This window comes from Pipistrellus kuhlii, unplaced genomic scaffold, assembly GCF_014108245.1.
Source record: "Pipistrellus kuhlii isolate mPipKuh1 unplaced genomic scaffold, mPipKuh1.p scaffold_m20_p_5, whole genome shotgun sequence".
Lineage (NCBI taxonomy): Eukaryota > Metazoa > Chordata > Mammalia > Chiroptera > Vespertilionidae > Pipistrellus > Pipistrellus kuhlii.
Genome location: NW_023425551.1, coordinates 5,991,226 through 6,008,892, shown reverse-complemented (window position 1 = coordinate 6,008,892; position 17,667 = coordinate 5,991,226). Strand labels below are relative to the sequence as shown.

Here is a 17,667-nt window from a genome sequence, read left to right as displayed (position 1 = left end):
TTATTTCCTAAATTCCTGTCATTATCTTACATATTTTTTTTAACATCTTATAGCATTTTTCTCAGACGCTAATTTACAATATGCTTTTTTAACAACCTTGGGTACAGATGTCTTCTCGCTTTTAGAAACTCGATGGCCTGGAAAAAACCCAGACAGTAATTTTTTTTTCAGATAGTAATTTTTAAAATTGCCCCAGGCAATTCCCCATGTACAGCTAAGGGTGAGACCTGCGGAATTGATAAAAATTTCCCCGCTAAACGTGATAGATCTTCTTTTTAATGTATATAGTGTTTTGATATACAGCAGTTATTTTCACTTCATAGACACAGGTAAATATATATATATATATATATATATATATATATATATATATATATACATATACATACACACAGAGATATAGCTATGTGCATATGCAGTATAATACTAATTTTAAAATAATGGCAACGAAAATGCTTACACCCATGCAGGTGGAGAAACCCTCCAATCTAGAGCGCCCGTCCAATGACGCCACAGCACAGTCTCTGATTTGACTCCGCCCCTCGTCATTGGGCGGTGACGCGCGTGCGTGGTCCACTCTTCCCAGGCCGTCGGAGCCCCGCCCCCACCAGGCCCCGCCCCGCCCCGACCTCCTCCCACCTCGCCGGCCGCCGTTGGCCAGTCCAAAATGGAGGGCGCTCCGCTGGCGCTCCTCGCACTCCGTCTGCTCTTGCTCGCGACGTTGCCGGCCGCAGGATGGCTGAAGACGGGCCCTCCTGACGCGTCGCCGCCCGGAGCTCCGAAGGTAGGACCGGGCGGGCGCAGCTTGGCCGCCTCTCCGTCTGGAACCTTCCGGGAGGCCAGGGCCGGGGGACCGCGGCGTCCGCCTAAGACGTCCCCCCCCTCAGGCCGGCTGGCCGCGGGCTGCGGTCCTCACTCCCGAAGGAGGAATGGGGAGAAGCGCCCCGGGAAGTGGAAGGGGCGTGGAGGGGGCAGGGAGCGAGCGGACGGGGCTCTGACTCCGGGGTCGTCCGCATCCCGATGGGGCTTGTCCGTCGAAAATGCGCGATCCCCAGTGACGGCCGCCTCGGTAATGGCTCCTCCCAGAGCGGAGCCGGGCCGGGGCCGGGCAGTGTCTGCGCCCGGGAAATGCGGGAGTTGCTCAATCAGAGAGGGCGCCGGAGCGGTTCCCGGATCTGTTTACCGGCCGGCGGCGGGGATGGCCGTCCCCGCACCCCCGCCGTGCCCCGGGCCGCTGGGGGGCAGAGGCGGGGCCGGCAGGTAGCCCGCCGCCGGGTGCGTTGGGCAGATGGCGCTGGCACAGCGGTTCTTGGTGGGACCAGCTGCCCGGCATCCCCTGGGGACCTGTCGGAGAGGCCCTGGTCAGACGCGGGGCGGGGGGTGGGGAAAGATCTGTTTCAGTGGGTGATTTCCTAGGTCAGCTCCAGTGTGAGAACCATCGCATCCTTGTATTGAAGGGTGTTTGGTTCCCACCTTTGTTGTTTTTTGGTGTGTGTGTGTGTTTTAGATATATTTTACTGATTTTCCACAGAGAGGAAGGGAGAGGGATAGAGAGAACCATCAATGAGAGAGAAACATCGACCAGCCGCCTCCCGCCCCCCCCCCCCCCCCCCCCAGGGATGTGCCTGCAGCCAGTGCTCATGCCCCTGACGGGAATCGAACCTGGGACCCCTCAGTCTGCAGGCCGACGCTCCATCCACTGAGCCAAACCGGTTCCCGCTGTGTGTGTGTTTTGCCCTAGAGTCGTGCTGACCTAAACCTGTATTTGCCTTAAATCAGTTGAATGTTAGGTTGGGAAAAGTTTTCCCAGAATGGAAAGAGACAATACCGGTACCTTCTTTCTTACTAGTCAGGGTTTGAATCCTCTGAATTCAGAGACAACTGACACTATGAATGCCACTTTTAATTAATTTTTTGGAGTTATGCTATTACTCTCCCCGGTACAAACATAACAGACTTACCTCAGTTTCAGTTCTGTGGAGGCATTCAGAACAGCCACAGCAGTGCAAGCCCTAAGAAGCCCTTGCAACGGAAAGTGTATGTGGACCACAGTTGCACCCGGTCAAAAATAGAAGGTGGTGGGCAATCACTAAGACAATAAGTAAAAGTGAAATAACTTCTGAAGTTCAAATAAGACATTGTTGTCCCCCTTTCCCAATTTTAAAGATTCATTATAGTCACTTTTGAACCCGAAAGACATTTGAGTCTTCCCTATAATGGGAGAAAAATCCATTTTGACTGCAAGCTGAAAATACTCCATACTGTGGTCTCTTAGTTAGTTCATTATTTCAGTTCTCTATTACTACCCCTTCATTCCCGTTTTGGGAAGTTCAGGTCTAAACTTAGAATTTCATAGATTAAATGAATGTGGATTCGCTAGAAGGAGAATCTCATTTTGTGGAAATGTTTATATGGGAAACTGACATCTGTTGACCTAAACTTTTTCATTGTATTATTGACCGGGAATCAAACCCTGGACCCTTTGGTCTGCAGGCCAACACCCTAACCACTGATTAAACTGGCCAGGGCTTCAATGTTTTATTGTAAAAAGTTTCAAATGTACAAAACATTTGAAAAAATTTTACAGTGGTCACCCATATTACTTTGTGCAACGATGGTGTATGGTCTGTTTCCCCATGACAGTAGCCATTTGGACTACTGTGGCTATTGAGTATTTGAAATGTGGCCAATGAAACAAAAAAAAAACACAAATTTTAAAAATTTTACTTATTTAGTTTTGATTTAAATGAAGAAAGCTACATGTGGTTAGTGGGTGCCATATTGAATAGGATAAACTTAGACTACCATTAAGGTTTTATTATACTTGCTTTATCACATATTTGCTCATCTCTTCTTTTTTTTAATATATATTTTATTGATTTTTCACAGAGAGGAAGAGAGAGGGATAGAGAGTTAGAAACATCGATGAGAGAGAATCATCGATCAGCTGCCTCCTACATACCCCTCACTGGGGATGTGCCCGCAACCAAGGTATATGCCCTTGACCGAAATCGAACCTGGGACCCTTTAGTCCGCAGGCCGACGCTCTATCCACTGAGCCAAACCGGTCCCGGCTCATCTCTTCATTTTTGTATCCACCCTAATCTAAATGTAAGAAAGTTTGTTAGGGGGAGGGAGTGGGCAGGGACCGGAGGTTAATGGGGAGAAAAGGAGATATATTTAATACTTTCAACAATGAAGAATTTTAAAAAATTAAGATAAAAGAAAATTTGTTAAAGTCAGGAATATTTTCCCTATTTCCCCTCAGTGATTCAGATTTACTGGATTATAAACATTTTTGTTTTGTTTATATATGCATTGTCAGAAGTTGAATAGGTTATAAAACTAATAACATTTTATAGTATATTCTTCTAATTTTAAAATACATGGTCACCAAAAAGAGGCATCCAGAAGACACTTATTTTCTTATATGTGTTAATATTTATTTTATATATTTCCCTCAAGTTACTCATTTATTTTAAACTAGATATCTATTATCTTGGTTCTTAGGAAGTGGTTGTGTCCCTGAGGGCTATCCTATATAATAAAATCCTAATATGCTAGGTGTCTGGTCATCTGTTCAACCAATGAAAGTATAATATGCTCATGATATGCTAAGGCCCCTCAACCACTCGCTGTGATAGGCACTGACCACCAGGGGTCAGACGCTCAATGCAAGAGCTGCCCCCTGATGGTCAGTGGGCTCCCACAGCCAATCTCCCATGGCCAGCCAACCTCCCCTAGTCCCTCCCTCCCCATGTCCCTCTGGCCCTGTCCAACAGGCCCTGTCTGGCAGCCAGCAGACCCCCAGGCCCCAGCCAGCAACTCTAGCAGCCCCGCCCAATGAGATTGGGCGAGACAGTCCCCTATAGGCCCTCATCTATGGCCAGGCCCAGGGAGGGACCCCACCTGTGCACAAACTTTGTGTACCAGGCTTCTGTCTTGTGAATAAAGAAATTAGAGGAAAAGTTGAAAATGGGTGAGGAGAAATTTCAGTTCTGCCACCCACTTTCTTTTTTAAAATAGATTTTTATTGATTTTTAGAGAAAGAGGAAGGAGAAGAATAGAGAGATAGAAACATTGATTAGAAAGAAACATTATCTATTGGCTGCCACCTGCATGCCCCTGGGCATGTGCCCTCTGCCACCCACTTTCTAAGTATATACCACTCTGACTGGTAAACCTGAACTTCCAGTTCAGTTAGGTTCCCAGAAAGAGTAACAAATACGACCTAGCTCTGAACTTGCCTCAGGAGGCAATAGGGATTAGAATCTCTTCTGAAATGTAATCATTCAGAAGAACCCCTAAAATTGAACTTGGTCCTTTAGAAAATACACTATGCTAGTGTCTTTTAATTGTCTTTTACAAATTCCATCTTTTACTAGGCAAGTGATATATGTAAGTGCAGTTAATTATTAACAATACAGTGTATTTACTACTGCAAGGCAGGAGCTATAAAACAGTTTCTTAGATCATCATCATTGGAGAGTTACCTCTGGGCTGTAAGAACAACAGTCTACAGTTAACAGGTCCTCTAGTTTGAAAACAGAAATTTTTGACTAGAATTAGTACATATACAAAACAGTATAGCCATTAACTTGATGGCTTATTGATTATTGGTTTGTTATAGAGATGAATTTAGTGATTCCAGCTTAATTCTAATGTAGGGTGGGTCAAGAGAAAGCTGGGCTGATTCTAAGGAATCACTAGTGCAAAAGCTTCCTAGACTCCAATGGCAGCTGGGACATGTACCAAAGTCAGGTTTAGTGTATGGTGTGGGCCTTACCATGTTAAAATCCTGTTCTGCTATTGGAATCAACTCAACCTCTTTAAAAATATATATATATTTTTTTTAATTAATTTTTTACAGAGAGGAAGAGATAGGGATGGAGAGTTAGAAACATCGATGAGAGAGAATCATCTATCAGCTGCCTCTTACACACCCCCTACACGCGGGATGTGCCCGCAACCAAGGTACATGCCTTGACCGGAATCGAACCCGGGACCCTTCAGTCCGCAAGCCGACGCTTTATCCACTGAGCCAAACTGATTTAGGCCAACTCAACCTCTTAAAATCACTTCAGTCTTGTTAGAAATATAGAAAGTATTGGGGACAGTCACAGAACTAAGAAATATACTTATATATTACCGTATTTTTCGGACCATAAGACGCACTTTTTCCCCCCCAGAAGTGGGGGGGAAAAGTCCCTGCGTCTTATGGTCCAAATGTAGCCTACACATATACTTTAAAAAAAAAGGTTTTTTTACTTGCCCAGCTCTGTGTGGTCTCTGTGTGCTTGCCTGGCTCTAAAATGGTTCTAAATGCTGCTGTTTACTTTACAGGGTTGATTACATGTGTTTATGACTGTGATGTTGGGTTTTAATGCACATAAAATATTTTAGGACACTATTTGTTTCAGAATCTTTTTTTCTTCATTTCCCTTCTCTAAAAACTGGTGCGTCTTATGATCCGGAGCGTCTTATGGTCTGAAAAATACGGTACTTTGATATTTATGAAGAATTTTCTTATTTTCAAAGTTAAGAGCATTTTAGAAAAATATTGTATAGGATAGCAATATGAATAAACTTAGAGAAGAGTATGATTTACAAATGAGAAATTGTAATTCCTGTGGCCAGTGGTGAATAATTCTTAAAATATTGCTTTCTTATATATAGAAAGCATGTCGTTAATATAGTTAGTTACCTATTGGCGTAGACTGCTTTTGAGCATATCTTGGATGGCACTAAAACTGATTGTACATTACACATACTTGTCCACTGGTAAGGGACAATTTTATATATATATTTTTATTATTGATTTTGTACAGAGAGGAAGGGAGAGAGGTAGAGAGTTAGAAACATCGATGAGAGAGAGTCATCGATCACCTGCCTCTTGCACACCCCCTACTGGGGATATGCCCACAACCAAGGTACATGCCCTTGACCGGAATCGAACCCGGGACCCTTCAGTCCCCAAGCGGACGCTCTATCTATTGAGCCAAACCGGTCTCGGCAAGGGACAATTTTAAAAGGGTTAGAGAAATTTGTTTATGAAAACAAGAAGTTGGAAACAATTCAAATGTCCATCGATGGTGGAATGAATAAGCAGCATTGTAATCATGTGATGGAATATTATGCAGCACTGTAAATAACACTACATCTGCTTGCATCAACAATTTTAAATAGGTCAATATCTCTGATGAACATAGGTGCTAAAAATTCTCAACAAAGTATTAGCAAACAAGATCCAACAATACATTAAAAAGATCATACACCATGATCAAGTGGGATTTTTTTTCTGGGGATGCAAGGTTGGTACAATATCCACAAATCAATAAATGTAATAACATCACATAAACAAAATGAAGAATAAAAATTACATGATCATATCAGTAGATGAGAAAAAAGCTTTTGATGAAATCCAGCACCCATCTATACTTGAAAGGGTAATATGCTAATGAGACCGGGAGACCTTCCAGATGTCCTTCTGGACAAAGCCATGGTGGCAGGGCCAAGGCAGAGGTGGTTAGAGGTAATCAGGCCAGCAGGGGAAGCAGTTTTGGGCAAGCAAGATGGCAAGGGGGGCAGTTGGGGGCGAGCAGGCCAGCAGGAGGAGTGGTTAGGGGCGATCAGGCAGGCAGGAGGTGAGTGGTTAGGAGCCAGCGGGTCCAGATTGCGAGGGGGATGTCCAACTGCCAGTTTAGGCCCAGTCCCCATGACCAGCAGTCATTCATCCCCTGAGGGGTCCCAGATTGGAGAGTGTGCAGGCCAGGCTGAGGGACACCCCTCCACCCCCCAATACATGAATTTCATGGACGGGCCATAAAAGCTATCAGCAAAGTGGGAATAGAGGGAACATATGTCTGTGTAATAAAGGCTATATATCACAATCATCATCCGTGATAGGCTGTTAGAGGGGAGGAGGCTGAGGGAAGAATGAAAAAGGTAAAGGGATTAAGCAAAAAATAAACCCTCATAGACACAGACAACAGTAAGGTGATTATCAGAGGAAAAGAGGGGTGCAGAGAGTAGAGGATGGTTAAGGGAGGATAAATGGTGACATAAGAAGACTTTACTTGGGATTGTGAACACACAATCTGAATACACTATATAGATCTTTTATTATGGAGGAAGTAGCCCACTGCACAAATTTGTGCTTGGGTGGGGGCCGGCCGGGGAAAGGGACAAGGGCAGTTGGCCAGCCAGCCCCGCCCCCTGGTTGAACTCCCAGTTGAACTCCTGATTGAGGGGATAATTTGCATATTAGCCTTTTTATTATATAGGATTGAACACCTGATACCTATATAATTTTATGTCACCCCAATAAATTCAATAAAAATAGAAATATTTTTTAAATGTTACGTTAAGGTCCAGCTGGTATGGCTCAGTTAAATGAGCATTGGCCCATGTACTAGGAGGTCACTGGTTAAATTCTTGGTCAGGGCATATACCTGGGTTGCAGGCTCTATCCCCAGGAAGGAGTGTGCAGGAGGCAGCCAATGTTTCTCATTGATGTTTCTATCTCTCCCTCTCCCTTTTCTCTGAAATCAATAAAAACACTTAAATAAAATGCTATTTTGTGAAAAAATAAAAATGCCAGATGTAAAATTGAAGAAGAAAAAAAAAAGGTATATAGATTTGAAAAATTGGAATTGTAAGTATGAGCATAAAAAAGGCAGTAAAATGAAAATGATGTGTTTTTACAAATGTTCTTTTAATGTTATCATAAGTGATTTTACCATAAATGTAATTGAGGGGGGAAAGAACATTTAATTTCATTTTGTGAAATGCATACCTATTCAATTTATATCATATTTGATTTTCAGAACAGCATCAGAATTAATGTAACTACCCTGAAAGATGATGGGGAGGTATCTAAAGAACAGGTTTGTATCTTTGATTCTTTTTAATATATCACTTAGCTAAATATTATGTAGCCTGTTTTAATTTAAATAATGTATTTTTTATATGAAGAGTTGTCATTTATAAACCTTATGTAATGCTGCTTTATTTTAAGGTTGTTCTTAACATAACCTATGAGAGTGGACAAGTGTATGTAAATGACTTCCCTGTAAATAGTGGTGTAACCCGAATAAGCTGTCAGACTTTGATAGGTGAGTACTACTAAATTATTTCCATAATTTTGCTATTTTTAATAATTGTAAATTAGTAGAACACAGTTCTTCGATGTTATATATTTTCATTTTAAATTAATAATATACATTATTACTAATGTATTTTAACACTCTGTTTTCAGTTTACATTGGTTATTTCTGGCATATTTTATCATGAGATTGGCATTGATGGAACTGCATCTGTAGTATGTAAGAATGTCCATAGAGATGATAAATGGAAATTTATAAACAAGAGGCAAAATCTGGAGAAGTGGCTTTTCACAGTTGTGGGGGGGAAAATTGTCTGATTCTTTAGTTTTCACTTTCCTCTACTCCTATACCTGCATGTTTTTCTTTTTAACTTTTAAATTTTTTGAGTTGTTGAAAGACAAAATTTGTTACATTGGAATGTACCATTATTTGAATAAAATAAAAAATATGAGAAATATGTAGATGCATATCTAAATATATCTATTTAAGATAGTAAGGTTTTCTCTGAGCACTTATAGCCTGTAGTTGTTATAAATTTTTATTATCATTTAGTTTGCAGTGTTTTCTAAATTATTTGTTTTGGTATTTTCTTGCTCTTAGAATCATTATAGAAATAGATTGCTTAATTTCCAAATACTTTGGGTTTTTTTTTCCATCCTTCTCCTTCATCTGATTGGTTTTTATAATAATTTACTGTTCTTTTAATGGTTACCCTTGAGATCAATAAACTAGTACTTTTTTCATTTCCCAACAATGCAAGAACCTTAGAATACTTAAACTCCATTTATTCTCTTTCTGGTTTTGTGGTGTCATTGTCATGCATTTTCACTCTGTGTACAACATCATGATGTCGTTTCCTATGGTCCAGTACTCATTTGTTTAACCTAAAAGTTCCCCTTTCCATTGCTCATGCCTTCCTGAATCTCTGTGTTCCCCTCTGGGGTAATTTTTCCTTTGCCTCGAGCACATGTGTCAAACACAAGGCCCACGGGCCAAATCCGTCCCGCCAGGCCTTGCAATGTGGCCCGCACCGCGCTGTCATCACTGCACTCCGCTGTGTTTCCATCACAATGACAGTTTATGACTGTTCAGTAAACCATTCGGCCCGCGATTTAGGCTGGATTTTAGATTTTGGCCCCTTCTCTGATTGAGTTCGACACCCCTATCCTAGAGAATTCCCTTTACTATTTTTTTTTTTTTTTTTTAAGTGCAGATTTGTTAGCAATGAATTACGTAAACTTTTGTTTGTCTGAAAACATCTTTACTTTGCCTTTAGGAAATGTTTTTACTGGATATGGATGCATAGTTTATAGCAGCACATCAAAGACTAAGTTCCATTGTAATTTCTGCTGAGAATCAATGTGTCATTGCTCCATTGAGAATATTATTTTTCTGTTTTCTTCCTGGTTGCTTTAAATATTATTTTTCTTTGTCTTTGATTTTCAGTAGTTTTACTATGATGTGCCCAAGTATGGGTTTTTTAATCTGTGACTTACCAGTAATGTCTTTTGTCAGTTTGGAGAAGTTTGGGGCCATTATCTTTTTAACAAATGAAACAGCAAGGTCAGCCAAAACTGGTTTAGCTCAGGGGATGGAGCATCGGTCTGCTGACTGAAAGATCCCAGGTTCGATTCCGGTCGAACCATGTATCTTGGTTGCGGGCACATCCACAGTAGGGGGTGTGCAAGAGGCAGCTGATCGATGACTCTCTCATCGGTGTTTCTAACTCTATCCCTCTCCCTTTCTATAAAAAAATCAATAAATATATATTTTTAAAAAAACAAAAAACAAAAGAAACAGCAAGGTCAATGAGGAAGTTTTATGAAGACTTAGTCAACTGAGCTAAAATGCCAGGTTCTCTATAGAAATGTCTGCACCTATTTAAAAAATTTACAAAAGTGGGTCTATACTATCTAGAGATTTTGATTTACTAAGATTGAGATGAGACTCTGTTACCCTACTGTTCTAGGTGTTTCTAATGCATAGTTAGAATTTAGAACCAGACCCAGTGTTTGAACATTTATATTAACTTTAAATTGTTTATAATTGTGAATGGAGTCACTGTTTAACAAAAGCTATAGAACAAAAAGCTTGATGCATACTTCCAAGGAATTTAGGCTAGTCCTGGAGGCAGGTTTATAAGCAAAGAGCTGCCGTTAGTGCTTTAAAAATCAGAAAAGGTAAGAACTCAGCATTGTAGGGATACAGTGCTAGAACTTCCTAAGTTGGAATTTATGTTTAAAATGTGTTTGGGGGAAGAGTAAAAAGTACAGGGCATTCTAGATAAAGCGAATGGCCCTTTAAAGACACAGAATCAGTTTAAACCACTGGGTCTGCACTTAAAATATCCTTCTGTGTTACATTTTGGCAAATAATCCTCAGATGGTAACATTTGAGGAACAGAAACTAAGTGTTCATTTGCGCCAGTTTGATTGGTATCTGTTGACTTATCCTTTTTGTAGCACTTCCTTCCTTAGTAAGGCCAAGAGCTCTGTAAACTAGCTACAATAGCCACATCCCGTGTACTTGGGCGGGACATGTTCCTAGAGGTCAATAGCTAATCCTATCCTGTCATCCATTAATAGGGACCAATTACAGGCCTTTCCTACTTTCTTCCCCTTTCCTTTCTTTTCCTTTCCAACAGTAACATTGTCTTTATTGTCTGAGCCCTATTACTGGATTTTGTGAATGAATTAATCAATGTGCTTACTTTGCACATGGCATTCACTGTGTCTTCTGACCTGCTTTGTAAATAGTTAAGCCATGTTGGTTAGGAAGGATGTTGCCAGTGTGGTGTTTCCTACAAAATCTACAGACCATCAAGCAGTTTTTCCTTTCAAATTACTGTAAGCATTGTAATGATGCTCCATGTTGTCTTTGTTTTCATAAATCTGAAATATCAGTAAGCTCAGAGATGAAGAGAACCTAAGAAATCAGCTTACAACTGTCTTGTTCTATGTAAATGTTATCAAAATAATCAAATTCAATAGCAGATTTGTAGGCATTTTTTGTTCAAAACTGTCATTTTTTTATATATAGTGAAGAATGAAAATTCGAATGAAAAAGAATATTTTGGAATTGTCAGTGTAAGGATTTTAGTTCGAGAGTGGCCTATGACATCTGGTTCCAGTTTGCGACTAATTATCATTCAAGAGGAGGTAGTAGAGATTGATGGAAAACAAGTAAGATAATATGCTTATTAATTGGGAATTAAATTGTAAAGATTTGTGTTAGTTTTTATACATGTGTTCAATTATTTTACTTTTTATTTCTGACTTCATAGGTACCCTTAATGCTGCCTATATCCAATCAGTTAGAATTTTTTTTATTTGTTTTAGCATTTACTTATTTAGTATTTTGAAATATTAATTTAAAAAGAAATGACCATATTCATACATGTCTATATCACTTTAACAACATTATAAATAGAGCAAGTAAGTAAAGAGATTAAATTGATTCATAACTGCTACCATTTCCTCTGGCTAAGTCTAAGTAAATGAAATAGAACTAAAAGCAAGCATATATTAATATTAATGAGTGCTCTGGCACACAGGAGTATGATTAAAGTTGCAAATTAAATGCTGGGGGGGGGGCAATAAGAAGAAATTGTGTGAATATGACAAGTTTCTTAGTTACAGAAATTAGGAGGGAAACTTCAGTTTTGAAATGTTAGGGGATTGTACCATTATTTAAAATAAAGAATAATTGTGTTTTTTTTAATAGGCTCAACAAAAGGATGTTACTGAAATTGATCTTTTAGTTAAGAACCAGGGAATACTCAGACATTCAAACTACACGCTACCTTTGGAAAAAAGCATGCTGTACTCCATTTCCAGAGATGATGACATTTTATTTACCCTTCCCAACCTTTCCAAAAAAGGTACTTTAAAAGGCCAATATTGAGTAGTTGGTAGCTTTTAAATCATAGTCAATATGTTTGAAATAAGCTTCTTTCAGAAATGCTTTATAACATGTATTACTTTATATATCCATTTGAGGACTGTTTTAAGTCTTAATAGAGTACTATCAATGCTGATTGTATAGAAATATTTTGCTGTAATTACCTACTCTTACTCTGGATAATCATATACAATAATATGTAATAAGACTATCATTCATTTAAAGGAAGAAGTGATCATTTTTCCCAATGAAATGGAACTTTTAAAAATTTGACTATGTGACAGAATTATAACTGCTATAGTTTCCTTTTTTTAAAAAAATATATATTTCTTTATTGATTTCAGAGAGGAAAGGAGGAGAGAGAGAAACATCAATGATGAGAGAGAATCATTGACCGGCTGCCTCCTGCACAACCCCCCCTGGGGACTGAGACTGCAACCCAGGCATGTGCCCTTGGCCGGAATCGAACCCGGGACCCCTCAGTCCACTGGCTGACACTCTATCCACTGAGCCAAGCCAGCAGGGCTGTAGTTTCCTTTTAATGGTCTTGTTTATGCCTCCTTTCTTGCACTTAAATCTGAGTAACCAAATACGTTTATGTTTCTCCCATGGAAAGATTTATATTCTTGCTATATAAATGTTACCGGCATAGCAATCTTGGGACTGGTAGGAGACACCAGCATGCGCCTAGCATTTTGGTAACTTGGCTCTTCCTCCTCTGTAGAAAGTGTGAGTTCACTACAGACCACCAGCCAGTATCTTATCAGGAATGTGGAAACCACCGTAGATGGCGATGCTTTACCTGGCAAATTACCTGAAACTCCTCTCAGAGCAGAGGCTCCATCTTCCTATAAGGTAAATTAGATATTTTGGATTGTCTTCACATTATAAACATTTATGGTTTTTAAGAAAAGAGCATAATGAAATGAAAAGCATGTGGATTGGAACCATGGGACAGGGTTAATAATGAATTCATAACTGTTTTAATGTGGTATTTTTAGGTACTTGTTCTCTTTCAAGTTTCATTTAATAAATAATGATTATAAGCACTGGATTTCATTTTGTTGTGGATTTTCAGTTCCTGCCTTTCTTACCTCATTTGTCTGTTTATTTTATGAATCCCACCTTGCTGCACACACATGCATGGTGCCCTCAGGACCTTGCGCAGTGACTAAGCTCACTCGGGTAAGAGTGCACTTTCTGGAGTCAGACTGCCTAGGTTTGAATTCTGGTTCTGCCTGCCTCTTACTAGTTGTGTGATCTTGGACAAGCCTGGTCTCTGTTTATCTGTGCAATGGGACACCACTTAAGCAGTGCCTATTTGATGCAGCTGTTGAAAGGATTAATAAAAGGGTACAGATGTAAATATGCATTGGCACCTACTAAGTACTTACATATTGAGAATGACATATTGCTGATTGGGAAATATTCAGGGTTCAGAGAGAGTATCCTGATACCTCTGTATATATGGTCTAAGTCCTTTACTAAAAATAATCTCCATTTAAATGAGCAGGGTCTGTGGTTAGTCTTAGGATTCCAGAGATGATTATTAGAAGTTCTCACTCAAGATGGGGTTGCTGAAAAAAACCAGGTCACTTTTTGCTGTCTGAACTCTCATGTAGTATCTTTACCTGCCGCCCTCACTTCCCTCAGAACAAGGCAGCCCAAGAGCACACTGCTTTCAAAGCCCAGGCTAGCGGTGCTGCCTTAGTATCGTTATCTTCTCTCTTTACTATAGCAACATGCTTTGCACACAACGGATTCCCCATGTGTTCCAAGAGCTAATACCCAGATTCTCTTTCCTTTTCTCTTTCCTTTTCTGGTCCTCCAACTATTGAAAACACATAGTTGACTCCAGTCCATTTTGTATAAAATAGACTTAGCCTAACCTCTGATTAGTTAGCAATTATTTTCACTTGGTGTATAGATAGAGAACAGTATAAATAATTATAAAGGATAGTGCCGAAGCCTGTTTGGCTCAGTGGTAGAGCGTCGGTCTGCAGACTGAAAGGTCCCAGGTTTGATTCCGGTCAAGGGCATGTACATTGGTTGCGGGCACAGCCCCATTAGGGAGTGTGTAAGAGGCAGCTGGCTGATGTTTCTCTCTCGTCGACGTTTCTAGCTCTCTATCTCTCTCTCTTCCTCTCTGTTAAAAATCAATAAAATGTATTTTATTTTAATTATAAAGGATAGTAATATTTCTGTGTCTTAGAATTTTAATATCAAAAATTATGAGTAACTTCATTGAGGTATGTTTAAAATGAAATGCACTCATTGAAAAGAACAGTTAAGTTCATCCATGTAACCACTACCCCAATCAAGATACAGAATATTATTACCCCAAAATTAGAATATGATTTTTAAAGTTTCTTAGAACTCAAATGAAACTTGCACATCTAATCAAAAGTCTTCTTTTAGGTGATGTGTCAGTGGATGGAAAAGTTCAGAAAAGATCTGTGCAAGTTCTGGAACAGTGTTTACCCGGTATTCTTTATGTTTTTGAACATCATGGTGGTTGGAATTATAGGAGCAGCTATAGTAATAACCATCTTAAAGGTGCTTTTCCCAGTTTGTGAATACAAGTAAGTATTTTTTACTTTTGAAACATTAGTATTTTTAGTAATTAATAACTTAGTTGTAGCTACTGTATTTTTCAATTACAACTGACATTCAATATTATATTAGTTCCAGGTGTGCTGCATAATGATTAGACTTTTATATAACTTGCAAGGTGATCCAGTAAGTCTAGTACCCACCTAACACCATCATAGTTATTTCAGTATCATTTACTATATTCCCTACGTTGTACTTTTCATCTCTGAAACTATTCTGTAGCTACCAATTTGTACTTCTTAATCCCTTCACCTTTTTCACCCATCCCCCCAAAGTCTCTCCCATCTGGCAGCCATCATTTTTTTTCTCTGTATCAGCTTGTTTCTGTTTTAATTATAATATTTTTAGATTGCACATGTAAGTGAAATCATACAATATTTGTCTTTCTCTGGCTTATTTTACTTAGTGTAATACCCTCTAGGTCCATCCATGCTGTTGCGAATGGTAAGATTTCGTTTTTATGGCTGAGTACTATTCTGTTGTATAAATGTACCACATTTGTCTATAAGTGCACACTTAGGTTGTTTCCATACCTTGGCTATTATAAATAATGCTACAGTGAACATAGGGGAGCATATATTTTTTTGAATTTGTGTCTTGGAGTTCTTTGGATAAATACCCAGAAGTTGGATTGCTGGGTCATATGGTAATTCTACTTTTTGCCCAACTTGTGCAAGTTTAGAGCTCTAACTACCTGTCTTGGAGATCTATTCTTTACCCTTTCCTTTCCTACAGTACTAAGTAAGAAACTTCCTCTTAGACCTTTATATTTTCTCAGTTTGCTTAAAGTGAACTTGGACTCAAAGAGTTTGTACAATCATTATAAACTAGGTAAAATTTAGCAAAGCAGACGAAGCCGGTTTGGCTCAGTGGTAGAGCGTTGGTCTGCGGACTGAAAGGTCCCAGGTTCGATTCCGGTCAAGAGCATGTACATTGGTTGCGGGCACATCCCCGGTAGGGGGTGTGCAAGAGGCAGCTGGTCGATGTTTGTCTCTCATTGACGTTTCTAGCTCTCTATCTCTCTCCCTTCCTCTCTGTAAAAAATCAATAAAAAATATATATATATTTTTTTAATTTAGCAAAGCACCTAACCTCAGGTATATATCTTACCTAATAATAGACAAACATGTAAACTGACCATGCCCCCCACTATACCCACAGCCAATCAGAGTGAGTGTGCAAATCAACCCAACAAAGATGGCAGGTTAATTTGCATGTACAGGCTATGAGGGGGAAGGGGACAGCGGAAGGAGCTACATGAGCGGTGCGCCAGACAGAAGCTAGGACTTGCTGGCTCCAGAGCGGGCCTGGAACAGGGGATGTGCCAGGCCGCTGGGAGTAAAGCCAGGGGAAGGAAGGACTATTCTTGTACAAATATCATGCAAAGGGCCTCTGGTTTCACTGTAACCTTGAAGTAGCTCTATCTTACTACCAATTTTAATTTCTGTATTTCAGAGGAATTCTTCCGTTGGATAAAGTTAATATTATACCTGTGGCAGCTGTCAACTTATATGCAGATGGTCCTGAGAAAACAGCAGAAATCCTTGAAGATAAAACATGTATTTGAAATACCACCTCAAATTATGGACTCTGAATTAGTCTATTGGCTCTAAATTTGCCACTTGAATGTTTCTTTAAATCATTAAGAATCAGTTTACACATTAGAGAAATTGCTCAACTCCTAAAACAGCCTAAAACTTGACCTTTAAAATGTCAAGTTAAAGTTCACCTTATTCTTTAACATGGCTGGCTATTCAGATGATGAGTTGTTAAGGAAATTTTAAAGTGGAAGAGAAGACAAGTGAAGAAAAGGGGGGAAATGGGCAAGACAAAATGCCATGTGCCAATACTTTACAAGGTGCCTTTGTTAAGGAAATTATATCCACTTAATTACTATAATATATAAGACTTTATGAAAAGCACTTTATGAAATTCTAATTTAAAAGCTCAAGAACTTAACACTTATTTTTTTATTCAGTAAAATGTGCCTTTATATTGTCTGTGACTCAGTATAAAAATCACTGAAGTGTATCATGATTTCATTGTACCAAGACCACTTGCCTTGAATGCACTAGGATTTAAAAATAATAGTGACATGTTCTCATTCTAAAATAAACTTTTTTTGAGGAAAAAATAGTCTTTTTGGCATAAAAACTACCCAAGTGAGAATTGCTTCTGTATAATAGCTGCTTTCGTGTACACTGGCTGAAAACAACATTCAAGTCAGTTAAAAGGACCATCAGTATCATGGAATGAGAATATACATATGGTTCCAAATATAGTGCTATTTATCCTACAGTAATGTTTGGCCTTTTTCCCCCCTTTTTTTGGTCTTTTTTTAACCATTACCCTATTGACTTATATTTTACAGTGTGACCTAGTACATATAGTATTTATCTTTACTCCATGTGATAGATACCTTCTATTCTGTTTTATCAGTAAGGTTTTTATTGCAACCCATCATTTTAAACACACTGTCCAAGAAAGTTATGGCAGGTTTTTAAAACCACTTCATATTTACGCCAAATAGATATGGATGTATGGGAGAAGCATGGCAGGTAGATAGTGAAGGAGTGATGCTTGATTTTGCCTGTTTTTAATAAGGAATAACAGCCCTGTGAAATGTACTACCTCCATATTATAAATAATAGCATACAATTTAGATCCTAAAGTCACCCAGTTGGTCACTATTTTTTTTCTGTCCTTCCCCTCTAAGTTGCTAGAAATCACCAATTCTGACTCCAAATGATAATGGTCTTATTTCATCCATTCAGCATAAGCTGGTAGATAGACTCTGGTGAGAGCAATGTAGAAGGCTACATGGCCAGTTGGTGTGTACAGGATTTGCAGTCAGTAGATCCCTACCCTGCCTTTTCTCCTTACCAGTGAGAAGGACCACAGCAAAGCACTCAGGATTCTTTTCTGTGGGATGATACAATAAGTTTTTTGGGTCTTTTACAAGTAATTATAAATAGGAATCTTATGTAAAATTTTATACCATTAACTTGTATTTCACTTTTACTTACATCACCAACTTTTAATTATGCTT

General features: G+C 39.2%; 1 protein-coding gene across 2 annotated transcripts; it reads left to right on the top strand.

Annotated features, from left to right (window-relative positions):
• Positions 1–623: 623 nt before the first annotated feature.
• Positions 624–16,752, top strand: GINM1 (glycoprotein integral membrane 1). Of its 2 annotated transcripts, none has more exons than XM_036415393.2 (8): positions 624–784; positions 7,827–7,886; positions 8,018–8,114; positions 11,145–11,287; positions 11,829–11,985; positions 12,730–12,860; positions 14,424–14,587; positions 16,074–16,752. In XM_036415393.2, exons 1-8 carry the CDS (start codon positions 668–670, stop codon positions 16,183–16,185), a joined length of 981 nt encoding a protein of 326 aa, XP_036271286.1. In that variant the 5' UTR covers positions 624–667; the 3' UTR covers positions 16,186–16,752. The 2 variants fall into 2 exon arrangements, with proteins under 2 accessions (XP_036271286.1, XP_036271285.1); XM_036415392.2 differs by having other exon boundaries at positions 12,727–12,860.
• The last annotated feature ends 915 nt before the right edge of the window (positions 16,753–17,667 follow it).